This window comes from Acanthamoeba castellanii (genome assembly GCF_000313135.1).
Source record: "Acanthamoeba castellanii str. Neff unplaced genomic scaffold scf7180000084510, whole genome shotgun sequence".
Taxonomy (NCBI): domain Eukaryota; phylum Discosea; order Longamoebia; family Acanthamoebidae; genus Acanthamoeba; species Acanthamoeba castellanii.
Window position 1 is genome coordinate 9,356 of NW_004457732.1, and position 24,794 is coordinate 34,149.

Consider the following 24,794-nt stretch of genomic DNA (forward strand, 5'->3'; position numbering starts at 1 on the left):
GGGGCCGCGTACGTTGTTGGCGAGGGGGACGAAGGCGAGGTCGGAGATGAGTTGGCCCGTGAGCTCGTCGCCTACCCACTGGGTCACGTTGTAGGACAGCAGCTGGCTGGGGGGCCGCCACCACGAAGCCGCCGTACGGGGAGCCGGCGGCCGCGGAGACGGGGTTGGCCGTGAGCGAGAGCGGGACCTTGTTGGCCAGCCACATGTCCAGCGACGACGGGTCGCCGTAGACCCAGAGAGACTTGCCGGACACCACGGCGAAGCCGCTGCCGTACTGGGCCGAGACGGTGGTGGCGGCCAAGGCGAGAGCCAGGACTACACACAACAGAGCGAGCGACGCCGGCGTCTTCTTCATGTTGTTGTTGGGGTGGACAACTAAAGTTTGCTACAAAGAAGAAAAGCAGAACGGCCGAGGCTCATTTATTGCGAGCGGAGCTAAATTGTTCCACGAACTAAAAATGATAGGCATCAGAATGTCGAGCCTGGGCTGTTTGGCCGAGAAATTCTCTCTCGTGGCCACCACCCTCCTGCTGGTTGGTCCCGACGACCCGGCCCGACTTCGCGATTTTGCCTCCGGCTGGGCGCCCGGCAGAGAGAAAGGAAAAAGAATGGGTACGCTGCTGGCTTTTTTATTGAGCTCAAACTCTTGATCACCGTCGCCGCAACCAACAGGCGGATGTGGAGGTCAAAAGGAGATTTAATTAATCTCTACTCCAGTCGGGTTAGTTAAGGAGTTTACAACGAAGTTATGAATTGACAGACTTTATCCTTTACATTTTAGTGAGGGGCAGTTCTGTTTGGTCTGACACTTGTGGCAAACCTTATTCCCCATGTCTCGCCAGCTTCCTCAGCTAGTATCCTCTGCACATCCTTGATTGTGTTGGCTGACCCCTTTTCATCCTCTGAGAGCAGCTCAACCATCAGTTGTATCTCATGTGGCCCCATCTGTCATCACTCACCTGTCCCATGCTTCCATGGTTCCTCCTCTCCCTTGTTTTGTCACCATTTCACCTTCTGGACCAAGCTCTTTGAGCAGTGCAGGCTGTCTGCCATGGCCTGTGCTGACCAGTCTGGATGGCTAGCCAGCTTACTCTGGACAGCACGCCACAGTAGAGGGTCCCCCACTCCTGGCCGCTGCCAGGTGCCTGAGTTGACCCTGTGCAGCTTGCAACCAGCCAACAGTGCCTTTTTCGCCTTGCGCATAAACTTTGAAATGCATTTTTCAGTGTATGGTTGGCTGCTTATACTTTTTGGGGCATTTTCCCCCCTACTATGCTGTTTTGTGTGAACCATTACTGGACCCCCAGTGGGTGTCATGGTTCCAAAAGAACAGGAATAAGGTGAAGGTGAGTTTTCTGTACTCACACCCCACCACATCAAACAACTTCTCACTGGCCAGGGAGTGCTTCATCCTTTCTGTGATCTGCCTGCTGGCGGTGCTGAGAGTCAGGCTTGTGGCCACACTGCTGGGATGGTAGATGGTAAAAAGACCATTTTTTCCACCTTTTGCAAGATGGAACTTATAGGCTAATTCCAGCTTGTTGATTTCACCTTTTTTCACCTTAAAGTACACCTTTTTTCACATTACAGTGCACCTATTTTCACATTACACTGTATTGGAAAATATGCACAATTACACCTTCTCACCACCTTCACCTCTGCCTTCTCACCACCTTGTTTCCACCTTTACCTCTGCCTTCTCTCCATCTTTGCCTCTGCCATGGGTTGTAGCCACTTGTGGTTGTCATCTGCCACTTGTGCCACTTGTGGTTGTCATCTGCCATTTGTGCTGCTTGTGGTTGTTGTCTGCCATTCATGCCACTTGTGGTCATCACCAAAGTCCACTGCTTGTGGTCATCATCTGCCATTTGTGCTGCTCATGGTCATCTGCCACTTGTGGTTGTCTGCCACTTGTGGTTGTCTGCCACTTGTGGTCACCTGCCTGCCAACACTGTTGTCATTCAAGTTGTTGTGTGTGTGTGTGTGTGTGTGCGCGTGTGCGCGCGTGTGTGAGTAAGCTATCAAACAGAAAGGTGTGTGAAGAGAGGGTACCATGTCACTCTTGGCTCATTCGCCTGCCCACCACCCTCCCACCTGCCTGCCACCACTGTTGTCATTCAGGTCATTGCCTACCAGTTCATGCTGCTTGTGGTCATCTGCTGCTCATGGTTGCTGAAGTCTGCCACTTGTGGTCATCTGCTGCTTGTGGTTGTCTGCCACTTGTGGTTGTCCACTGCTTGTGCTGCTTGTGGTTGTCCACTGCTTGTGGTTGTCCACTGAAGTCTCCCACTTGTGGTCCACTAGTAGTTGTGGTCATCCATTCTTCCTAGAAGTCCACTCTTGCTGGCTGTCATGTAGGGTTGGCAAGGCATGGCCCACCTATCACCAATGTGCCACCTCACTCAGTGGTTGTAAACCACACTGTTTCATTGCCACATGAGGTGGACACACTTGGCAACAGTCCACCCATTCCATCCAAACAGAAGGTAGAATCATCACACACCAAACCTGAACTCCAGAAAGCCATCCCTGAAGCCAGCCAGCTCACCAAGCTTGAGCTTGAGCCAGGGCCGCGCCCTACCATCACATTCAATGGTGAGTAGGTGAGCAATCTTTCCAATCATGACCCTCTGTGTCTCTGAGTCTTCAAGGATGAGATGTCTGGTGTCTTTGAAAATGAAATGTATCTGTGAAGAAAGAAAAAGTGAGGTGGACTTGGACACAGCAAAAATCAGTGATGAGCACATATGTTGGGGGTCTCATCAGGAACACGTAAGGCAATGCCATCGCCCAATCAAAGGAAATGGCTGTAGTAATAGGCTGAGTTGTGTGAGGTGATGTGGTTGTAGGCGATCTTGGAGCCCTCACCCACCTCTCATTCAATGGCATCATTGAGGTTGTGCTTGTGATTGCTCATGATGTCAGCCACAGCAGCAACACTCACAGTGAGCATGTAGGGCTCCTGGCAGGGGCCTTTGCTGGGGCTTGTTGATGGCAGCCCAGTGTACATGCTGTGGTGAACCATGGTGTCTTTTTGATGAGTCTGGAAAGGATGAGTTAACTCTGGAACTATGATGAAAACAGAAAGGGAACATGCACCTTAATGAGGATTGCCTGTTTGGTATTGATCTGGTTTGTGTGGCGTGTGGTTGTCTTGGCTGTGAGGTGCTGCTGCTCCCACAGGTGTGTGTCCTGGACCCAAGGGGGGCTGAGGAAGCAGATCAGTTCTGGCCAGTGTTGCACAACCTTGAAGTTTGGAAAGGAGAAGCTCAGTGGCTTCTCTCTGCTTGTTGTCATGTCGCTGGCTGCTGTCTTGGCTGTCTGTGAACGCTTCTTTGACTGCTTCTTCTTTGAGCTTGTCATGTGCTGCTGCTTGGCAATGCCGCCATAGAGCTTGACCATGAGATGTTTCCATCTCTTGGTCAGCTTCTCAAGCTTGTCAAGGTTGTTGGTGAAGCTGTCCTGCTGCAGGAGACAGACAATATTGATGTGGACTCACCAACACTTGCGCTCCTGTGGATTGCTCACCTGTTCCCTGAAGAGGAGCTTGGTGACCTGCAAGAAGCTGTCCATCTCGCCTCCTGTCAGCCCCGCCACCACCAACTTGCCATACATGCAGGTTAGCTGTAGAGTAAAGACAATGAAGAGAGAGAGCAAAGAAGAAATACTTATGTTGGCATTACAACAAACAATCTGTGTTCAATTGGCAAAGGTCTGCTTGCCAGGGAACAGGGGGAAAGCCTTGAACATGTCATTGATGTCCTCCTCAATCCCATTGGCAATACAGGTGTATTGCAGATGTCTCTGTACAGCTTGTTAGCAATAAAAAACAAATAAGCGCAGAAAAAGAAGGAAACGTACCTTTAGGAGGCCCAGGTGCTCAATATGGAGCATACAGATCCCAAAGCAATTGTAAAACAATGCCTGCATCCACAGGAGGTCCCAGAAGGGGCTTACCTGTTGCCCCCAGCTGTGTACCTTTATTTTCTTGTCTGTGGGACCAACCCTACCATGGACTCCCTTGTTTGAGTCATGAAGTGTGGCAACATGAGCGTTGAAGACGCTCCAGTAGTTTCCTTGTTGCTGGGGTTGGTGTACTGTCTTTCTGCCCACCCTGATCAGCCATTCCACCTTGTGGAAGAAGGCCAACAGGTTGTGGCAGTAATGGCAGCATGCCCAACTGCCCTGTGCCAACCCTGTTGGACATATATAAAAGAAAATCAACTATATGAAACATGTGTGTGAAATGTGGGAAATGTGCCTGCACACAGTGCCTGTGAGGGATGATCACTGAGGATGCAGTACACTGAGCTGTAGCAGTGGCGTGTCACCTGCTCAGCCTTGAAGTACATGTTGTACCTGTGCTTGAGCAGGCGCATTGGTGTGATGATGACAAGCCTCAAGGCGTCCAAGAGGTTGATGTTGAGAGGCATGAGGCAGAGGAGGTATCTTGACTCCACTGCCTCCAATTCCTCCCTTGACACGTTGGCAAATGACATGTAGATGCCAACAATGCCTTCAGCTTCGTGATCTGTTCTGCTTGAATGTGTTGATGTAGAACATTGGGAGGATGAGCTGGCACTCTTCTGGCCTGCACCCCTGTGCTGCCGCCCTGTACGCCATATAGCTACACGCCCAAGTAAGTAGTAATACAATGAACATTTCAATTTATGAGTGGGGTACCTTTTGCACTGGCTGAACTGTTTTGAGTTGCATGGGTGGTTGATCCTGCTTCCTTGTTGGTAAGTGAAGTGCTCCTCATGAATGCTAACTTTGCACTTGTAGTGATCATGTATTACATGTCAGTTGGGGAGATGAAGTCAAGTGTCCCCTTACCAACACATGCCCTGTGCCATGGGATTGGTGGGTACATTGCCTGCCACTCACCCATGTATGCACCACTGCACATGCACATGCATGCACACACATGTGCATGTTATTATGATGAGCACAAAAAAGGGGGGAAAGGTAGAGTGCCGCACCTGGCCAGCCTCACTAAGCATGTGGACGCTATTGGTGAGGGTGTTGTGATTGAAGGGTGGTTGATGTTGCATATGGAGTATGTCTTCCATTGTGCATTCAGTGATGTTGTTCTGCTGCATTTGCTCATACCACTTCCTGTTGATCTTGGTCTTCACACACTCAATGGCTCCCTCTCTTTGTGCTGCCATTGTGTGCCATGCCTGTGTAATGGGTGATGTGAGCAAAGAGGAAAATTGAAACCAAAACTTGTGTTGTACCTGTGGGAGCTCATGCTCATTGAGCTCATCCTCTGTTGCAGGACCCATCTGATCCACCACAACCCAAGAGTCCTCATCATTTGACTGCCCTGTCTTGATAGAGTTGAGGGCTGCCATGATTGAGTCATTGATGCTCTCAGTTTCTTCTTTGTTGTCTCCCTGATCATCTTTGTTCATTTCATTATTTGTTTTGTCGCCCTTGTCACCCTCAGTGCCCTTGTCCTCTTCACTTGCTCTTCACTTGTCCTTGTCCTCTTCACTTGCTCTTTGCTTGCCCTCCTCCTCTTTGCTTGCTCTTTGCTTGTCCTTGTCCTCTTCACTTGCTCTTTGCTTGCCCTCCTCCTCTTTGCTTGCTCTTCACTCTTCGCTCACTCTTCGCTCTTCCTGAATGAGCCTTGCTTTTATGCCTTTGAGTGTAGAGGTTAGCTCAAAGAGAGAGAGCAAGCAAGCAAGGAAGTGTACACATTTCTATGGCCACCTTGACATGGCGTTGAGATTGTTCATGCCAGCCACAATGAGAGACCCATATTGCACAATCTGCACACCAGCTTCACTTCTCCATACCTGTCCCCCCCCCATGCAAATGAGTGTTTATTGAAGATTGTGGGAGGGGAGCAAACCAAAGAGCAGCCCAAGCAGGTTGTGGCTGCTGAAGTAGAGCACATTTGTCATCTTGATGTAGCACGTCAGGCAAAAGAGCTCCTTGTCTCCTGCATTCACCAAATGGCTGCACTCAAGAAACCATAAGTTGCCAAAAAACAAAATAGAAGGTAAGGTAACATACTTGCATGATTCACTAACTGGCACAAAAATATTCAAAAAAGCTGCTCTGGTCTGTAGGCAATCTGCAGAACCGCCCCAAGGGGAAATACCAACCCTGCTTCTGCAGGCAATCCACAGAACCTCCACAAACCAGGAAATATCCACCCAGGTTTACCTGTGTAAAGGCTGGGCACAGCTACAAGATCAGCATTCCACTCTTGCCCCCCAGTGAAGTAGTGGCTACCCCAGACCAGAAGCCCCATCAATTGCCACCATCAACATGAGGAGAACCAGTAGCACACCAATCTGCACCTCCAAACACAGTACACTCACAGATCTTCAAATCATTTACACATAATTTTGCTTCTATGTGATTACTAATTTGCTTTATCTTCTAATTGTTAATGAAATAGGCAGTGCAAGGGCCACATTGATGGCATGGTCTATGAACACCAGTACACATCACTTTTATTTTCTTTTTTATTCTACATGATTTCTAATTACAAAATTAGGCGGCGCTAGGGCCACATCCATGGCATGGTCCTCCAAGGTCACAAACACTGGTATGCCTCACTTTTATTTTCATTTTTGTACTACACAATTTCTAATTATAATTTCACCACATAGAGATTCTTCTTTTCCTGCAGAGGGAGATGGCGAAACTGCAGGAGGAGCAGGATCAACAGACACAGATGCTGCACCTCCTCATGACCAAGCTCAAGCAGACAGAGACAATCATGGACCAGGACAACATTGCCAAGCAAGTCCACAAGGAGGTGGCCCACATCTACTTCAATGTCACAAAGGTGGACCAAGGCAACAGGAACAAGCTTTGGCTGGCACTCATCAAGAGCATCAAGGAGAAGGACAAGGTCAAGTTGTCAGCCAAGGCTCTCAATTACATTTGGAAGAAATTCATTCCAGTGGTATGGTATTCCTATTTTAGCTTTATTAGTCAATCATTGCACTCACAACAGTTTCCATTCAGGTGCACCAGCAACAGAAGCACATGACCAAGTCACTGTGGCTTTTGCTCACACATGCATTCAAGAATCTCAATCCAAAAAAGACACCCACTCAGTTCAAGGAGAAAATAGCTGGTACACCACCTTGCACATCATGTTGTGGTCAACCAGTCCTAATCCTCTCTCCTGTGCAGGCAACAGTATCTTCAGGGATTGGCTCATGCGCATGGGCTTCAGAGCCACAAACAAGTACACCATCACAGACCCAGACCATCCAAACACAGAGCCAGGCCATTCACAGAGATCTGTGAAGTGGTGGCAAGACATCAACTTGAAGGGAGCTTGCATCACCAAGCCCAGAACCAAAGGCTCAAGTCTCTTCAAGTATGTTGACTTCCCTGGTCAGGTACATGAGCTTAGCAATATCTTTTTAGACAATTCTCATCTTCTCTTTTTCCAAAAAGGGAAGGATTGCAGATAGGCGAAGAGATAGACGAAAAGGAAGACAAGCAGGTAGACAAGGAGGAAGACAAGTGGGTAGATGAAGACAAAGACAAGTGGGTAGATGAAGACGAAGACAGGCAGGAAGAGGAGCAGGTAGAATCCCACAACACCACAGCCCATTCAAATCTTTGTTTACCTTTTTTTCCCCTTTGTGCAGGTTGGCAGGATTGGTGATGAGGGCGAAGCTTTGAGCCAACCTGACCTGCACCCAGAGGACATTGAGGCGTGGGCTCCACAACCACCTCCCAAAACAAGCTCTCTGGTACATCTTTTGTTTTTGTTCATCTTCTTCTTGTGCAGTCACTGACAGAAAACTTTTTAGTCAAGTCTGCATTCTCTATTGCAGAACTCAAACGGAGTGTGGCGCACTGGCCCAGGTTCATATGATGTGGTCACCAAGCCAGCCAAGTCAACACCAAGCCATTCCATCAAGGAGGACTCAGAGGCCTCCAAGGACCCAGAGCTTGAATCATCACTCTGCAGCCAACTGGCAATGGCAGCGTCTTCAGAGGAAACACTCCTGTGTAAGTGCAAGCGCAATTCCCAAGGGACACAACACAAGCTTCTGGCCATTGCCAGACACGACAATAAAAGACCACAGCCATGTACCTCATCAACACTTCAGGAGTGCCAGCCTGATTCTGGTTGTGTCAGCGATGCCACTATGCAATGCCAGCCACCCACATGTGAAGTGATGCTTGAAGATGACACGTCACTTGAACCCAGCCAGCAGTTGTGGATGACAATGAGCCAACCCAGGCCAATATCAACTCAGTCTGCAAGATCACACCCACACAAAATCAGAAGAGCAATCAAAAGCAAGTTCTAATGCAACATGCACGCAAGGCCCCAAAGCAAACAGCCTCACATGTAACCAGCGGTACAATTGCATTCACTCTTCCCTTTATTTTTGTACTAACCATGCGCAAGTCTATAGGTAAACAAGAATGGCTTGCCTCCATGAACAGTGCTGCGCTTCCTCAGAGCAGCATGGTGCGCTACACCACAGCAATCCACCACAACAGAGACATGCTCAAGCAGCGCCTCTGCAATCTGCCAGACTGGGCTGCTCCTCCAAATCAGTTCTTGCAGGACACAATCAAAGCTGCGACCAGTGCCTGCAACATCAAGTGGGACCCCATGGACAAGGAGGGTCCTTCTATCACTCTCAACTTCTAGAGCGAGCAAGTGTGGATGGCTAAGGCACACGTTAACGTCCACATCAGCTACAAGACCCTTAGTACAGCTCCTCCCTTCCATTTAGACTAACATGATCATTCCATTTAGACTAACAATTGTGTCTCACACGCAGAGTGATCAGCGCGGTATAGACGTCTGCCGCTGAGTCACACAACCAACCCGTTGAGGATAGCAGCGACGCTCAAGTATTATGTACATAATTGTGTAATTGTATTTTACTGTATAAAGGTGTACATATGTGGAGAAATCGTCTTTTTTCATCTCTGCATGATGGGTAGTGGTGCCCATTTTCACCTTCCTCGCACCTCGCCGGGCAAGGTGCGAGGAAGGTGATCTTGAGACCACACTTTCCACCTTTCGTCCACCAAGGTGCACGAAAGGTGAAACTGATAGGTGTTGTTTTCCACCTTTTGCCCACCAAGGTGCGCCTGTGCACCATTTCACCACCTCAAAAGGTGGAAAACAGGTGAAAAGAGGTGCGCGGGTGGAAAGTGTGGTCTATTTACCGTCTACCGTCCCGGCAGTGCAGCGGGGACTCAGCCGATGGGGCAAGGCGACAGTCGGCAGCCGTGGCCGTGTTCTGCGAAGGTCCGTGCCTGCGCAACGCAGACGGATAGCAGTACAAGTGCCCCGCCGCGTTCAAGAGCGCAGAGTACAACGTGGCGACGTGCTACGTCGAGGAGGGCCAGTGGGGAGCCCTGGCGCTCAACTTCACCTCCTTCGTGATCCACCGCGACCTGCTCTCGGAGACCTACAGCCCCTACGTCTTCAACGACACCGGACGGCCCGCAGCCTGCAACACCGCCAGTCAAGTCGACACTGGGTCCAGTGCGAAGCTGGGCCTGGGCGGCTGCACAGACCACGTTTACTACCACCCGGCCGGCGGTGGTCCGTCCTATTACTCCCTCGCCATCCGCCCGGCAAACTGGACAAACTGCGGAGGTGGAGGAGCACACGACAACGACGCGGACGACGACCGGTGGATGGTCTTTGGCATCGTTGCCATCGCGGTGGCCGGCGGAGTGATACTTGTCGTTGGTGTGGCTGCCGCCGTTGCTTTTGTCGTGCTCCGCCGAGCGTCCTACTCCCAGTTGTAAGCTGAAACGATGATCTGCCTTCCTTCTTCTTGTACTTTCTCAACATAACACTAAACCCACATGTGTGTGACGGTGAGCGCAGGTGGGCCTGGTGCGATGTCAGCGGGAAAAGCGTTTTATGGGTGTATAAAGCACAGGGTAAGCGTTGTAGAGAGGGGAGGCAGTGAGTGGTGCATAGAGGGAGGCACGACTGCTTACTCCTCGGCGCGGGCGGAGCCGGCCCTCACGGAGGCACCGCGGGCCGAGGCGCCGCGGGTGGAGCCACCACGCGAGGACGGGGTGCCGTCGATCTCGTCCTGGAGCTGGGCGATCTTGGCCTGGAGCTGCTTGTTCTTCTCGTGGAGGTCGCCGATCTCGTCCTCGAGGATCTGCTTGTCGGACTCGAGGGCCGAGTTGAACTTGGAGAGGGACTCGAGGGACTGACGCTCGCGGTCGAGGACGACCTTCTTGAGCTCGCGGTTGGCCTCGACGGACTTCTCCTTGGCGCGCTTCTCCGAGTCGAGGCGCGAGAGGGCGTCGTCGAGCTGGGCGCGGAGGTCGCGGACCTGACGCTCGGCGTCGCGGTTGCGCCTCTCGATGGAGTCACGGTCGGCCTTGAGCGACTCGTTCTCGCGCTGGTAGTTGGCCTTCTGGTCCTGGGCCTTCTGCTTGTCGCTGGTCTCCTTGGCGACACGCTTCTTGAGCTCCTCGATCTCGGCCAGCAGGCGGCGCGAGCTCGAGTCAGCGTGGGACTTGGCGTCCTGCTCCTCCTCGAGCTGGATGCGGGCCTCGTCGAGGTCGGCCTTGAGCTTGCGGTTGTCCTTGACGAGCTTGTCGTTGTCGCGCGCGGCGTCGTCGGCCTCCTGGCGCAGCTCCTCGAGCTCGAGGTTGGCCTTGTCGAGGTTCTTCTCGGCGGCGGCGCGGGCCTCCTGGGCGGTGAGGAGCTCCTCCTCGAGGCGCTCGAGCTCGCCCTCGAGGCGCTTCACCTCCTCGGACGAGGCGCCGCCGGTCTTGGGCGCGTTCTCGAGCTCGGACTGGAGCTCGCTGATGCGGGTGTTGAGCTTGCGCCTCTGCTGGGCGCCCGAGTCGCGCTCGGCGTCGAGGTCGGCGGTGAGCTGGGCCACCTCGTCGAGGGCGTTCTTGCGCTCCTTCTCGAGGCGCGCGGCCGAGGCCTCGGCCTCCTCCAGGCGGCGCTTGGTCTCGTCGACCTGGGTCTTGAGGGTCTTGGCCTGGGCGGCGGCGGCGTTCTTCTGGCCGTCGAGGGCGGTGACCTGGTCCTCGAGCTCGGTGAGCTTGGCCTCGAGCGCCTTCTTCTGCTTGTCGACGTTGGCGCGCACGGTGCGCTCGTCCTCAAGCTGCTCGTCGAGGTCGCGGTTCTGGTCCTTGGCGGTCTTGAGCGACTTCTCGGCGGCCGAGAGCTTGCTCTTGAGCGAGTCGACCTCGGAGCGGGCGTCCTCGAGCTGCTGGCCGAGCTGCTTGGCCTTGGAGCTGGCGGCCTCCTTGCCGCTCTTCTCCTCCTCGAGCTGGGCGCGGGTCTGGGCGAGCTCCTCCTCGAGGCTCTTCTTGGTCTTCTCAAGCTGGAGCTTGGTGGCGGTGACGTCGTCGAGCTCGTTGCGCACGTCGTCGGCGCCGCGCTCGGTGTTCTTGAGCTTGGAGCGCAGGGTCTCGGAGATGTTCTCGGCGTCGGCCAGGGCGTCCTTGGTCTCGCGGAGCTCGCGCGACAGGTCCTCCTCCTTCTTCTTGAGCGAGTCGTGCGCGGCGGCCTCGTCCTCGTACTTGTCCTGCAACTCGTTGCGCTCGGACTCGACCTTGGTCTTGGCCTCCTGGAGGGCCTTGCGGTTGCGCTCCTCCTCCTCGAGCGAGGCCTTGAGCTCGGCCTTCTCGGCCTCGAGCTTGCGCTTCTGCTCCAGGATGTCGTTGGAGGCCGAGGTCTCCTCCTGCAGCTCCTCCTCGAGGCCGGCCACCTTCTTCTGCAGCAGCGCGTTGTCCTCCTCGAGATCGGCCTTCTCGCCCTCGAGATCGAGGATCTTGAGCTTGAGCGCGGCGAGGTCCTTCTCGAGCTTGTCGGCGTCCTCCTCGGCGAGCTGCTTCTCCTTGTCGAGCTTGGCGTTGGCGTCCTTGAGGGCGGCGAGCTCCTTCTCGAGGTCCTTGACCTGCTTCTTGAGGTCGTCGATCTCCTTCTGGAAGTTGCGCTGCGAGATGAGCGGGCGGGCCTTGACGTAGAGCTGGTACCAGGCCCAGTTCTTGAGCTCGAGCCAGGCGCGGATGTTGCGCTGCAGGATCTTGGCCGACACGGTCTGCTCGCGCATCTTGTCGTACATGCGGCGGGCGAGGAAGGCGCGCGCGCCGGCCTGGATCGACACCACCATCTTGGAGATGGCCTGCTCGCGCAGCTCCTCGATGGCGGCCAGCTGGCCCGAGCGGAAGAAGATCTTGGTGACACCGAAGCGCACCTCGTCCTTGTTGACCTTGGTGGGCTCCTTGGCGATCAGGTGCTCGATGAGGTCCTTAACGGCGTCCTTGGTCGACGGCGACGTGGGGGTCGCGCCGGGCTTAAGCAGGAAGTAGCGCTTGAGGAACTCGTCGTACTTCAGGCGGTTGGGCCAGCCCTTGCGCGCGATACGGATGCCCTCGAGCACACCGTTGCACTTGAGCTGGTCGAGCACGAGCTGGTCGCTCACCACTCCGGGCTTCTTGCCCAAGTTGGGGATGATGCAGCGGATGAAGTGCGGGGCCGTGGAGGAAAGCATGGACATGAGGTGGGCCAGCTGCTCCTTGTACTGGAAGGCGACGGTGATGAACTGGGCACCACCCTTGCCGCGGCCGGTCGAGCGGTTGCGCGAGCCGCCGGCCGCGGCCTTCTCCTCCTCGGCGGGGGCGGCCTTGAACGAGGGCATGAGGTCCTCGTCGAAGAGGCCGGTGACGAAGCGCACGGAGCTCTTCTTGCACAGGTTGGAGAGATCGTCCTCGAGCGGGTCGCGGTTCTTCTCGAGCCAGGCCGACGTCTGGTACTCGACCTCGCCGGCGTAGTGGACGATCTTGAAGTTGTTGGCGTCGAAGCGCGGGCGACGGAAGTTGCGGTGGTTCTCGTGGGTCTGGAAGAGCTTCTTGGTGAACGAGGTGTCGTCGGCGTCGGGGAACACGGTCTGCTCGTCGAGGAGGGGCAGGATGCCCATGGGCTTCTTCTCGATGAGGTCGATGCAGTCCTGCGAGTCCATGCCGTAGTCGACGAAGGTCCAGTCGATCTTCTCGCGCTCGTACTCCTGCTGCTCGAGGGTGAACATGTGGTGGTTGAAGAACTGCTGCAGCTTCTCGTTGGTGTAGTTGATGCACAGCTGCTCGAACGAGTTGTGCTGGAAGATCTCGAAACCGGAGATGTCGAGCACGCCGATCCACAGCGCCGTCTTGTCCTTGTGCGACAGGATCCTGTTGATCTTCTGCACGATCCACAGGAACAGGCGGCCGAAGAGGGCCTTGCACAGGGCGTCACGCGAGGCCATGGCCTTGGGCTTGTTGAGCGCGCGGGTCACCCACTCGTTACCGGCCTTGATGCGCGGCGACAGGAGACCGGCCTTGAGCCCGGCGGCCGACACGCCCAGCAGCTCGGCGGCGATGTTAAGCTCCACCTCGTCCTTGAGGCCCGCCGTCTCCGAGTTGACGTCGATGAAGGGCAGGTTGCCCAGGTGCAGGATGGCCGAGATGGTCTGGAAGATGGCCAGGCGCTCCTCCTCGTTGATGTTGAGGATGTCGAAGGCCTTGAGCATGTGGTCGAACTCCTTGGCATCGTCCATGTCGTCGACGGTGTAGCACGCGTTCTGGTTGAGGAAGAAGTAGTCCTCGGGCTTGGTCAGCTTCAGCTTCTGCTTGAGCTCCTCGGGCATGGCCTTGGACAGGATCTGGTAGAAGATGTGGAAGTTACGCTCGCCGGCACCCTGGGCGGTCACGCGCGACTTCTCGAGCAGGTAGATGAACGTGTTGGCGCCCGTGATCTGACCGCCGGCGTTGAACTGCAGCTCGATGAACTTACCGAAACGCGACGAGTTGTTGTTCTTGGTCGTCTTGGCGTTACCGAAGGCCTCGAGGATCGGGTTGAACTCGAGCAGCTGCTGCTCCAGCAGACCGCCCTCAGCGCGACCGGCGATGGCCGTCAGGTACTGGATGACCTTCTTCGTGTTCTCCGTCTTACCAGCTCCCGACTCACCACTGTGGGTTAAAAAAATATAACAAAAAATTCGTCAGTTACCATGCAACCAATTTGAGCTCAATAATTCCTCGCATATTTGGGGAATTAAATGGATAATTATCGATCGGTGGTTGGGACAACGACTGAACGGGACAACGTGAGAGCGCTCTCACGTTGGCGGGGAGGGGTGGTCGTACGTGATGAGCATGGACTGGTTCTGCCTGGTGTTGAGCATGGCCCTGTAGGCAGCGTCGGAGATGGCGAAGATGTGAGGAGCCACCTTGTCCCTCTGGCGACCACGGTAGATGTCGATGATCTCCGGGGTGTACACGGGGAGCCTCTTGTAGGGGTTCACCACCACCAAGAACAGGCCAGAGTAGGTCTGAAGAAGAATCAAATCCAAAAATGTGAGCCAACATCGAAGGATGGAGATGTAGAGAAGGTGAACATACGTGGAAGAGGTCGGCATCGTAACGCTTCTTGAGGTTGTGGAGCACGGCGGGCTCGTTGAGGTAACCGAGCTCACCCATGTCCTCCACGCCATCGAACTTGGGCGGGTTGACACCGAGGAAGTTCTTCTCGTTCTTGGGCTGCGACTTCTCCTGTACATTCGAAGAAATCGATGTTCAGCACTTGCGCATTGAAAGGATCAACACTGAGTAGAGACTGAGTATTGAGACATGTAGTAAACATCGACTGAAAAGAGAAAGTGTAGAAAGATGAAGCGAGTAGCGCGTCGGTCAACGACAAATTTTGGGGGGCTTCATCTTCCGGAGGACCACGGATGCGAAGTGACGCACGAGTAGGAACGGAAGAGAACAACATCAAGGTGGTAGTAGTAGTAGTTGTAGAAGTGAAGAGAGATTTCCGTACCTCGCCGTTCTCGAGGCGGACGGTGAAGTTCTTGCCGTCGTCCTTGGTCACCTCGACGTGACAGAAGGCGCGGTCGGCGTCCTTGGTGGGCCACCACGCGAGCGTCTTGTCGCTGGCGCTCACCTGGAAGCCGGTGTTCTTGTACTTGAGGTACTTGATGTAGTCGCTCTCGACCTCTCCTCCCTTCCTCCTGCGCTGGGCGGCCATCTTCGCTGATGTGATGTACTAAAAGTGTAGTGGTTCAAAGTGTGTTGTTGAACCCCAGCGAGAGCGGTGGGTGAACTGTGTGGTAGTACAAGAAGGGTCCCTGGTGTGTGTCTCGCGGGGGAGTGTGATGAAGAAGAAGAAGCTCGAGCGACCTGTTCCTCTTCTTGGTGCTTGGGGGCGGTTGCTTCAGCCTCCGCTCGTGCAGCTCCGGCCCCAGCGCCGACCTCTGATTCGTGGACGCGAAAATTGGCGGTTCCTGTGTGTCGACTTTACGGACAGCTCTCTCGACATGTTGTTCAAACCGGCCGCGTGTCGCATCGGTGAGACGATCGCAAAGTGTCGACAGTTGAAAGGTTCACCAGCTACCCAAGAGAAGGGGGGGTTGTCCCGGTGGTCGTGTGAGGGACTACGAAATGAAGGACCACAGCAAAAGCGCCAAGGGAAAAGCAAGAAGGAAGGAAAGGAACGACACAAAGCAGACGAAAGGTGCCGCGACCCAAACAACACTCTCTGCCTCGTGCGGCAATCTGCGGTGCCTTGAACGCTGTTCTTGCGCTACACGATCCCACGCACGTTTGTTCAAACCTCCAGATAAAATGAATAATAACTAATATATATGAGTCATATTTATAAGTTTAAACTGTTTTTCAACCTTGCGCTAAGGCCTTGCGTTGTGCGCAGGCGAAGGGGAACAGGTGAGGTTGGCCAGACAGCCGAGGAGGCGTCCCTGGGCAGCGAACATGACGAGTTGGTGTCGGCTGTCGACGTTGACGGTGGCCAGCTGCGCGGACCTGAGCGTCGGCGGCGCACTACTGAGCTGGTCCAGCAGGAAGGCGACCGACTGACGAGCGCCCTCGGACGACGGCAGGAACTCGAGGACGGTGCCCGCCTGCTCGCTGGACTCAATAACGTTTTCGTAGGCTCGGTCGCCCCTGGGGTGCATGCTGGCAACGCTCATCTGAGCCGCGCATCGCTCCATCACCCTGCATTGAGTGCAAGGACGAGGTTGGTGAGCGCGATGGACCACGCACGCACACGACACGCGGGACGCATGACACACGACACAGGAGGGAACGTACGAAATGCAATTGCGATCGGAGGAGAGGCACACGAGGGGGATCGAGACCTGGCAGGAGTAGAGCCGAGGCAGCGCGCCACCGCTGCTGCTGCTGCTGTTGCTGGGCGCGGGCTCGGGGCCACTGCCGGCCGCGACCGGCACGATGCCCTGCCACACGATCTCGCCCTGCCATGCGCACACGGGCGACGACGTCTGCGTCGAGGGCGCGATCGAGTGGAGGGCCGTGAGGAAGTTGATCGTGTTGTTGAGCGACGAGATGAGCGTGTTCAGGTCCATCGGCGAGCCGCCGCCACCGCCCGTGGCGTGGGGCAGCTGCTGGTACGACGAGGGCGAGGCCGACCGAGACGCCGACGGCGACGAGAAGTTGGGCGGCACGTTGACGAGGTTGAGCGGACACGAAAGCGGCGACGACGAGCGGCTCGACGAGGTGGTCCCCGGCTCGGCGAAGCTCGAGTGCATCAGGGAAAAGGCGGGGAGAGACGAGATGGGCGGCAGCAGCGGGATGTGGGCGGGCGAAGACGACGACGAGCGCGGGCGAGGCGGCGAGAGCGACGACAGCGGCGGCAGGATCGGCGGCGGGTGCTGGTGCTGGTGCTGACGCTGGGGGTAGTGTGGCGGAGCTGAGATGGGAGGCAGGGAAACGATGCGTGGGAGCGGGGTTGTCCCCAGCAGCGGGAAGTGGGCGTCGGCGACGATGGGCGTCGGCAGGAGTGCTGGATAGTGCGCCGCGCCACTGCCCCCGCCGGCGTGCTGCCCCGAAGAAGAGGGCACTTCACGCTTGGCCATGTACTTCTGCGCCGAAGACTCGAAGAACTTGTCCTTGGCCCTCTTGTTCTGGAACCAGATCTGGACGCCGCGCGGTGTGAGGCCTGCAGAAGGGCGTCGTCGGCGGGATTCTAGGGATTAGAGAGCGAATCGAAAATTGGGGAGCGGGGTGCAGGGTGAGCGCACCTGTGGCGACGGAGATGGCCTGCCTCTTGGCCGTGTTGGGGAAGCGGGTGATGGCGTACTCGGTCTCCAGGATCTCCAGCTGCTGGGGCGTCTTCAGGCGTCGCTTGCTGAGCCTCTCCTTCTTCGCGTCCTCGTGCTTGGCAGAGCGCTTCTTGCCCCGCCGCGATGGCTTCTCCGACTCCACCTCCCGCACATCTTCGCCGTCCTCTCCTTCACTCCCCGAGACCTCCGAAGAATCCACGGGCTCTTTCTTCACCGGCGACGGCAACAGCGACGGTCTGTTGGAGGAGAGCGCCTCGATCGCCGTCGCCGCGCTCAGCTCATCCTCGGCCTGGCTGCCACTCCTCCGTTTTTCGCCCCACGGAGTGAATGCCGAAGTGGGAGACCGGATGGCCGGGCCTGCGGACGAAGGCAATGGAAGAACGGCAAGGCCGCCCGCGGGCGGGAGGGCCGACACGCATCGAGGCGATATCCGCCCCTCGGCCGCGAGCTTGCCCTCCTCGGCCTCGACCAGCAGGCCGTGGAAGGGAAACAGGCCCCGGGGCGCGTCGTGGGCCACCGCGGGAGCTCCGGCCGATGCGTAATCGTGCTGGGTGGCAGCGGGGCTGCTTGGCGAGCTTCCGCTCTTGGCGATTCGCGATTTGCGCGTGCGCCGCGCAGCTCGGGAGTTGTCGTCAGCGCTGGCCCTCCTCTTGCGCTTGGCGGGTTCTGAAGGTGTGCTTGCGGTGGTGGTCGTGGTCGTGGTCGTGTTCGTGTTCATCGTTGAGGCGGGTCCCATGGTGGGGAAGAGCGGCCCGCCGTTGACGTCCCACAGCAGCCACTCAGCGATTCGGTCCAGCAAGTCCTGGCAGACTTTGTCGTTTTGCGCAGTCGGCGGCGCCAATCCACTGCGGCCGCACAGACCCGGTGATCGATCGCGAACGCCAAGTCAGAACCTTCAACATTGCAATGAACAGGGGAGTTGCAACGTGGTGGAGTGGTACCAGGAGAGGATGGAGTGAAGCACGTGTTGGGCGAACTGCATCTGCTGGAGGAGCTCGAGCAGCTGCTGTCGGTGAGCCCCATCTTTGCCGCTCATCATCGGCGGTGTGCTCTCGGCGCGAGTCCTGGTCTTGGTGACAAGGGCGTCCAGCGGCGCTTGGTAGCTATGCAGGGTCTGGTGACGGGCACGACCAAAAGTGCCGTTTAGTGCGGGCCAATCTGAGGAGTGTTATTGATTGGTTTGGGACAAATAAAAAATTACCTGCAACCACAGGTCCTTGGGCACAGCTCGATCCCGGGGTGCCTGTTGGCTGACGGGGCGCGTGGCGACGGGCGCTGGCAGGATGAAGGCTATGGGCACCTTGTCCGGGCGCTTGGGGTTGGGTCGTCGGCCCAAGTTCTTCTTCTTTTGCGGTGGCTGTTGTGCCTCGTCTTCTGCAGTCACTACACAGTGCGCCAAACAGTTGCGTGGGAGTGGTTGCCCACGCGAACAAAACGAGGGAATGGGTGAGCCGCAGCCAGGTGGGCGACCGACCGTTCCCTGGTTTGTGGGCGATTGCATACCAGCGGCCGAACTGGGGGCGGTTGCGGGCAGGCCTGCCAGCTCGCTGGGTGGGGTAGAGGCCAGGGTGGCCAAACGGCGGGAGATGGTCTCGAAGTAGCGCGTCTCGTCTTGCGCGGCCTTGAAGGCCTCCTCCTCGATGGTTTGCGCCCACGCCCTTGCCTCTCCTGGAAACTGAACGAGCAGCCCCGCGCTGCAAAAAAGTTGGAAAAGATGGATGTGGCAGTCAAAACCTGGCCCGGGGACATCGTTGCCCGGTGTGGCAGTTCCATCTAGAAGGTGGACGTACATACGCTCGCGCACCACCTGACGTCCCTGCTCATCCATCGCCGCTGCTCCTTCTTCTTCTTCTTCTGATTTTGAATACCAGGTGACAGAGAGGCGTCAGGTGGAGGTGTATGCGCCCCACGCCCCACACCAAATCGCCTGATGCGTAAGTGTGAATGAAAAGTGGGTCTTGTCTGGCGCCACCGAATGAACAGATCGGTACGCCAACACCACTCTTTTCAAATAAGCTTTCTCCGCCGCTTAGCCATTGGCCGAAATCGTGAAGCGGCGCATGGGTCCGGGCTTACCGCCGCAGCCCTCGTGACCCAAAGAAAGGTCAAAGAGGAATACCAGTGCCCCCCCCCCCTCTCCGGTGCGGCATGCTTGGCAGAAGTTGGGCGGCCAGTAGAAGACGCCATCGATGCACAGGCGATGATGGGGGATGTGGATGTACCGGTGGCGTTATGTGGGCGCTTCCGCGCTGTGGATTGTTGTCGTAGCTGCTCGATGATCACGCGTACGTCGGTGGTGCCCAGGGCTGTTGGGCGCGGCGGTGACAGGGGAGTGCTCTTGCACTCACCGTCAGGCGACGCCGCCAAACTGCTTTGACCGCCGTCGGCCATCTTCTGCTGTGGTGTGTGTGTGTGTGTGGCGGTCTGCGGACCAAGTTTGTGCGTGTGTTTTCCGCTCGTAGGTTCTTCTTGTGCGCCGGCACTGGGAGTTGGATGAATAGGGCTAGCGGGCAATTGCTGCGGAGAGCTCCGGGTTCGTTTAAGACTGCATGAGGCAAGTGTAGGGTCCCTCGTACAGAAGCCCAACAATCTTACGCACCAATCGGCTCGAACACACAAGAAGAGAACGGCGCCCAGCCTCGCGCTTTCAACCAATCACCTCAGCTCGTCAGGTCGCGGTTGAACAACCAATATTAGGTTTAATCAGCCGCTGCTCCACAGCTTGCGGCCACGTACGCGCAGGACTCAAAATGAAAACCAAGTGGGCCTCGCGCATTGGGCTGCCGATGAGGTGAGTTCCTTTCTCTCCGCAGAGATCGGGCACCTTGACGAAAAGGTGGTGGAAGCCTCGCCCTCTCGGCCTGCTACTCTTCCTCTCCACCGATCACTCCACGCAGGCTCCTTTCCTGTGGTTGCCGGTGAGGCGCCACGTAAAGGTATGCTTCGCGTGAGAGTGTCCGGCCGGGCCTGAAGTCCACAGAGACACGAAAATGCCTTGAGAAATTTGGTTGTAAAATACACGCGAAAAGAGATAGAGATGAAACGCAACACCCGACAAGATTGATGTGCCCGGCTAGCAAGGAGCTCTGCAAGTACTTGCCACGTACTACGCGCACCATCCAGCAACACCGGCACCGATGAGTTGGGCGTGCGGTGTTGAGCTCGACTTGAACGAGCCTGCCGAAGTTGAAAAGCAGGGGGCACCCGTGCGCTTTGCTTGGGTCGAGCAGCAGCGGGAGCCACCTCCAGAACCTGCCATCGTCCATGGTGCGCTCAATGCAACCTTCCTATCTTTGTTGTCGATTTGTTGCCTAACCCCCCCCCCAATCTATCGTTTGCAGACACTGCCTCGTTCCTCGAGGAAATCACTCGAGTGGACGAGGAACGAGATCAAGCCGATACCACACGCGCCAAGCGCAAGAGGGACGATGGTGCCCACGGCGCTGCGAGCCGGGCAGAGAGGACGATAGAGCGATACTACGATCACCGGCTCGAGGAAGAAGGGAGCATTAACAACAAGAAGAGAAGAAGCGAGGGAACAGGGGGAGTGATGAAACTCGATAGTGCGGTAAGCGGTCGTCATAGCGGCTTCGAGGTGGTCGAGTTTCAGCTTGTGTGCCCGATCGCCAGCTTCGACATCAGACGAAAGCAGGGCGATGCGCTCAAGGCTGAGGTCGAAAGGCAGCCGGTCAAGTGCAGGATCCCACCGTTCGAGATGAAAGGCTCCGGTGTTGGCGTGATCACGGTATACACGATCTTAGTGGCTCACACGCTTGATCCTTCCGTCTGGCCACAGCGCTTCATCTGCTCACGTGGGTGCGCGTTCTGAATGGGCGACAGGCGGACGGTCACGCAAAGAACATCCGCTCACCTCACGAAATGATGGCATCTGGCGCGTGTGCCGACCTGGACATGGGCGAGGCCACGTTCACCTTCCCCGTCGGCTTTCGCTTCAACAGCCACGTCGAGCTTGAATTCTTTTATCACATGGACATATACGAGCCAAAGCTATGTACGCACGCCTCAGCTTCGCTCCCGACGTTGCTCGCCTTCTTACCGCCAGTGGATTCTGACCAGATCTCTTCTCAACAGGCACTGGGGAATTGTGCTGCCCGAGCACTATGGCGGGAGCGCTCACAGACACCGACTACTATCGGTCCGATGGGTACGACGCCATCTACACGGATCGGCATCGGTATGAACTACGCTTCGAGGACCGCGAGCGAAAGTCGCGTGCCATCTTCAAGGGCCGCATCTTGCGTGCGGACCCAGATGGGTCCGCCTGGGCCGATCTCATCCTGCGTGCGCTCCCCATCGGACACACCTCTCAGCCGGTGAAACGCGCCGAAGAGGAGGAAGAAGAGGAAGAGGAGGAAGAAGAGGAAGAGGAGGAGGATGAAGAAGACTAAGCAGCCTCGCCCTCAACCCTCCGGAGCAGTCGCACACGGGGTACGCTTAATTACATCTCTCTATATTGAGGCCGCTGCGCTAAGTCACAACCTTCTTACAGGAGGGCTGTTCAGCCGCCTATCGTCCTGTACGAACTACAAGTACTCCACGTAGTTGGCGGGGAAGCGTCCGCCCTCTCCCGACGTCTGATTAAAGCCGTATATCCACCCGCTGCCGTCGTCCACGTCCACCACAAGTAGGTCGCCCACGTTCACGTCGATCTCCTCCTCCTGCTCCTTCCTGAAGGCGTAGAGCGCGCGTGCCTGCTTCTCCGGCTCTGGCGGGGGCTCGACGATCTGTGGCGGACCCTTGGCCGGGCTCGTCGACTGGGCAGGCGCCGAGAGGTCCTCCACCCACCCGCTCGGGAATGCGCCGATCACGCCGTTCAGCTCGCCTTGCCACCACCCGCTCTCGTCCTTCTCCGTCACCGTGATGATGTCGCCCTTCTTGAAGCTCAGCTCCGGCTGCGTCTCGCCAGTGTAGTCGAAGAGAGCCCGCACCTTCAGCGCAGGCCCTCTCGGGGTCGGGGCCGGAGATACCGGCGCGGCGGCGACAGAAGATTTCGATGGCGGCGCCGTTGCCGTGCTGGCAGACGCGGCCACGATCGCCGCCACCCGCGGCTGAGCGCTGCCGACCGATGCACGAGGCGAGAGGAGGCTCACCGAGCCGCTGTGGCCGCGCATCGTGGAGTTTGGAGCGAGGGTGAGCGGCGCGGCCAGGGAGAGCCTTCGGTTGTCCTTCGGGTCGTAGGGTTCGTAGTCGGCCTTGGGCGGCTTGGGCTTGCCCGAGGTTGCCCGCTCGACGAAGGCCACGATATCGGCCGAGGCGTCGACCGCGTCGAGCATCGGATGCACGACCCCGCATCGCTCCGTGACCTGCTCGGCGAGCCCGCTCTGCAGCGAGATTATGTGCTTCAGCGAGGACTGCGTGACCTGCAGCCGGGTAATCTCGATCCGCTGGAGCTCGCTCATCGTCTTGGGCATCTCCGTGTCGTACATGCGCACTTGCGCCTCCACGAGGGTTGCGATGGCCGCCTTGTAGGCGGTGTCCGCTTTGATCGCCACCTTCTCGTCCTTCGTCGCCTTCTTCCCCAGCTTCTGCAGTATACCGGCCGGCTGCCCGCTCATCGTCGCTCGGTCGTACTCTGCTCGCAATGGACCATGTCAGTCATGTACGCTCCTCCCCTCTTTCACGTCTGCTCTCTCTAACGCTTCTCCACATTGTCACAATAGGTCGGGGGTTGCGTACCTTCCTGGGTCTCGTCCTGCTTCCTGCGGGAGCGATAGTAGGCCGACCGTGCCTTGTCGCCCTTGTCGGTCTGGATTTCGAGGTCCTTGATGATCTTGGTGCCCTGTTCGACGAGCACTCTGGTCTGCTTCTTGCTCTCGCCCCTGTGTTCGAGTATGTGGTCCTTCACCTCGGACACGAGTCGATCCCCGAACTGGTCGTGCCAGAGTGCAAGCTTCTCAGTTTCGGTGCGCAGCGAGGTCCAGGCCGACCCCAGCGACGCGTACTCTTCGATCGTTGTCATCTTCATCAGCTTCTGGAGCTTCATGGCGTACTCCTTCTCCAAGAGGGCTCTCTTTTGCACGAAGCTGGCCACCTCTGACGAAAAGTTCTTTCCCTCGTTCAGCCGCTTCACGACCTTTTCGAACTGATCCCACATGTTATCCGCGAAGTTGAGTGTCGCCATCTTCCTCTGTTATCACTCAAGGTAACACTCCTCCCTCTTGCTCACTCCTTTTCGAAGCCAATCCAATAGACCTCGTACACTCCTCCCTCTTCTATCAATCTTCACTCACCCCAGGCTACAAGAATGCGGTAAGAACAGCCTTTCCTTTTCCAGGCCGACACTTTGTCTACAAAATACGAAATTTCCTTTTTGTAGGAAGTTTGCCTGCGTGGTGGCGCATTCTCACTCGCAGCCGCGTCAAGTTCAAACAAGCCACGGCTCCCGCCAACATCGTACACCCCTTCATGTAGAGAGCTCTCCGTTCGATAGTGGCGCTGAGACTAAGCCTATGATGGACACGAACGACAGAGATGCAGGGCGAGAGCGCTTCGGTGCCGAGACAGTCTCGGATGGCTCGCTACAAGTTCGTGAGCAAGCTCGGCAATGGCACCCATGGTTCGGTGAAGCTTTATCGAAACACAATCACCAGCAGATTGGTACCACCAACTTTTACGGCATAGCCACCCGAAGCATGTCTGATCTTTGCTGTCTGCAGGTGGCGATCAAGAAGATGAGGCGACACTTCCAAAACTGGGACCAGTGCATGCAGCTCAACGAAATCAGGGTGCGTACACCGCTTATCAGCGGGTCTATGCTTGTGCCTAAACGTACCCATCACAGAGCCTGAAAAAGCTGTGCAGCCACGCGCATCCCAACATCATCCTCTGCGAAGAAGTAATCAAAGAGAACAACCGCCTTTATCTGAGTACGTCTGGCTTACGCGTTTCTCTCCATGACTGACATCCGTGACCCTAATGGAAGTAGTCTTCGAGGTACGGTTGATTGCGTCTCTCAGCTAGCTATTAAGCAGTACGTCACCTACGCGTCGCAGCACATGGAGGACACTCTGCACCAGCTCATCGAGAAGCGAAAGGAGCTGGGTGAGCCCTTCCCCGAGGCTAAGATCCGAAGCGTCATGTACCGAGACCGCACTTTTTGCTGCTCAATGCCTGCCTCATCTTGTCCTCGTGCAGGTATCAGATACTGAAGGGTCTAGAGTTCATGCACGAGCGTGGCATCTTCCACAGAGGTACAGGGAAACCTTACATGCTAGGGCTATTCTAACCTTTTCATGAGAAGACCTCAAGCCGGAGAATCTGCTCTACACCACTGAGACCATCAAGCTGACCGACTTGTGCGTATGCCCTCTCCACTTCAGTCTGGGTCTCAGCACTAACACCAGCATTGCAGTGGCCTCGCCCGTCCATTCCTTTCTGGCCCTCCGTACACCGAGTACATCTCAACCAGATGGTACCGTGCGCCAGAGGTCCTCCTCAAGAACGGGACTTACGGTCCAGCTGTAGACGTGTGGGTGCGCGCTCCTCTTTCTCCCATGCAGAGCTTCTTCTAACATGCACCTCGCAGGCTGTCGGAGCGATCATGGCAGAAATGGTGAGTGCGCAGTTGTGCAGGCTCTGGTAGCTCTCTCCTATTGCTCTATCTAATGCTCGAGTAGTATCTCCTGCGCCCCTTGTTCCCCGGCACCAGCGAGGTGAATCAGATGAAGTGCATCTGCACACTTCTTGGCTCTC

At 56.4% G+C, this 24,794-nt stretch overlaps 11 protein-coding genes across 11 annotated transcripts; 4 read left to right on the plus strand and 7 right to left on the minus strand.

Annotated features, from left to right (window-relative positions):
* Positions 1–12: 12 nt before the first annotated feature.
* Positions 13–355, minus strand: ACA1_326680 (uncharacterized protein; the record flags this gene model as incomplete). Its single annotated transcript, XM_004358217.1, has 2 exons — positions 13–106; positions 138–355. Coding segments are annotated over 2 exons (312 nt in total), but the record flags the coding sequence as incomplete, so codon positions are not given.
* A 2,140-nt stretch (positions 356–2,495) lies between these two features.
* On the minus strand, positions 2,496–2,787 carry ACA1_326690 (uncharacterized protein; the record flags this gene model as incomplete). The annotated part of the gene is made up of 2 exons (XM_004358218.1): positions 2,496–2,687; positions 2,746–2,787. The coding sequence occupies 2 exons, from the start codon at positions 2,785–2,787 to the stop codon at positions 2,496–2,498; spliced, it is 234 nt and encodes a 77-aa protein (XP_004358275.1).
* An 88-nt stretch (positions 2,788–2,875) lies between these two features.
* Positions 2,876–4,499, minus strand: ACA1_326700 (uncharacterized protein; the record flags this gene model as incomplete). Its single annotated transcript, XM_004358219.1, has 7 exons — positions 2,876–3,043; positions 3,100–3,462; positions 3,529–3,565; positions 3,731–3,804; positions 3,862–3,924; positions 4,099–4,196; positions 4,292–4,499. The coding sequence occupies 7 exons, from the start codon at positions 4,497–4,499 to the stop codon at positions 2,876–2,878; spliced, it is 1,011 nt and encodes a 336-aa protein (XP_004358276.1).
* A 384-nt stretch (positions 4,500–4,883) lies between these two features.
* Positions 4,884–5,417, minus strand: ACA1_326710 (uncharacterized protein; the record flags this gene model as incomplete). The annotated part of the gene is made up of 3 exons (XM_004358220.1): positions 4,884–4,901; positions 4,983–5,183; positions 5,241–5,417. The coding sequence occupies 3 exons, from the start codon at positions 5,415–5,417 to the stop codon at positions 4,884–4,886; spliced, it is 396 nt and encodes a 131-aa protein (XP_004358277.1).
* A 1,240-nt stretch (positions 5,418–6,657) lies between these two features.
* Positions 6,658–7,645, plus strand: ACA1_326720 (uncharacterized protein; the record flags this gene model as incomplete). The annotated part of the gene is made up of 4 exons (XM_004358221.1): positions 6,658–6,933; positions 6,991–7,102; positions 7,162–7,373; positions 7,445–7,645. Coding segments are annotated over 4 exons (801 nt in total), but the record flags the coding sequence as incomplete, so codon positions are not given.
* Positions 7,646–9,214: 1,569 nt separating this feature from the next.
* On the plus strand, positions 9,215–9,768 carry ACA1_326730 (uncharacterized protein; the record flags this gene model as incomplete). The annotated part of the gene is made up of 2 exons (XM_004358222.1): positions 9,215–9,259; positions 9,289–9,768. The coding sequence occupies 2 exons, from the start codon at positions 9,215–9,217 to the stop codon at positions 9,766–9,768; spliced, it is 525 nt and encodes a 174-aa protein (XP_004358279.1).
* Positions 9,769–9,962: 194 nt separating this feature from the next.
* Positions 9,963–15,010, minus strand: ACA1_326740 (Myosin2 heavy chain, non muscle, putative; the record flags this gene model as incomplete). Its single annotated transcript, XM_004358223.1, has 4 exons — positions 9,963–13,950; positions 14,128–14,312; positions 14,383–14,532; positions 14,804–15,010. 4 exons carry the CDS (start codon positions 15,008–15,010, stop codon positions 9,963–9,965), a joined length of 4,530 nt encoding a protein of 1,509 aa, XP_004358280.1.
* A 658-nt stretch (positions 15,011–15,668) lies between these two features.
* ACA1_326750 (homeobox domain containing protein) lies at positions 15,669–18,909 on the minus strand (the record flags this gene model as incomplete). Its single annotated transcript, XM_004358224.1, has 7 exons — positions 15,669–15,993; positions 16,090–16,957; positions 17,040–17,926; positions 18,059–18,195; positions 18,283–18,455; positions 18,585–18,775; positions 18,872–18,909. 7 exons carry the CDS (start codon positions 18,907–18,909, stop codon positions 15,669–15,671), a joined length of 2,619 nt encoding a protein of 872 aa, XP_004358281.1.
* Positions 18,910–20,218: 1,309 nt separating this feature from the next.
* On the plus strand, positions 20,219–21,490 carry ACA1_326760 (uncharacterized protein; the record flags this gene model as incomplete). Its single annotated transcript, XM_004358225.1, has 4 exons — positions 20,219–20,348; positions 20,423–20,826; positions 20,922–21,093; positions 21,174–21,490. 4 exons carry the CDS (start codon positions 20,219–20,221, stop codon positions 21,488–21,490), a joined length of 1,023 nt encoding a protein of 340 aa, XP_004358282.1.
* Positions 21,491–21,625: 135 nt separating this feature from the next.
* Positions 21,626–23,223, minus strand: ACA1_326770 (SH3 domain containing protein; the record flags this gene model as incomplete). The annotated part of the gene is made up of 2 exons (XM_004358226.1): positions 21,626–22,674; positions 22,779–23,223. 2 exons carry the CDS (start codon positions 23,221–23,223, stop codon positions 21,626–21,628), a joined length of 1,494 nt encoding a protein of 497 aa, XP_004358283.1.
* A 350-nt stretch (positions 23,224–23,573) lies between these two features.
* Positions 23,574–24,439, plus strand: ACA1_326780 (intestinal cell kinase; the record flags this gene model as incomplete). The annotated part of the gene is made up of 7 exons (XM_004358227.1): positions 23,574–23,699; positions 23,759–23,827; positions 23,884–23,968; positions 24,063–24,180; positions 24,237–24,292; positions 24,343–24,401; positions 24,422–24,439. The coding sequence occupies 7 exons, from the start codon at positions 23,574–23,576 to the stop codon at positions 24,437–24,439; spliced, it is 531 nt and encodes a 176-aa protein (XP_004358284.1).
* Positions 24,440–24,794: the final 355 nt, after the last annotated feature.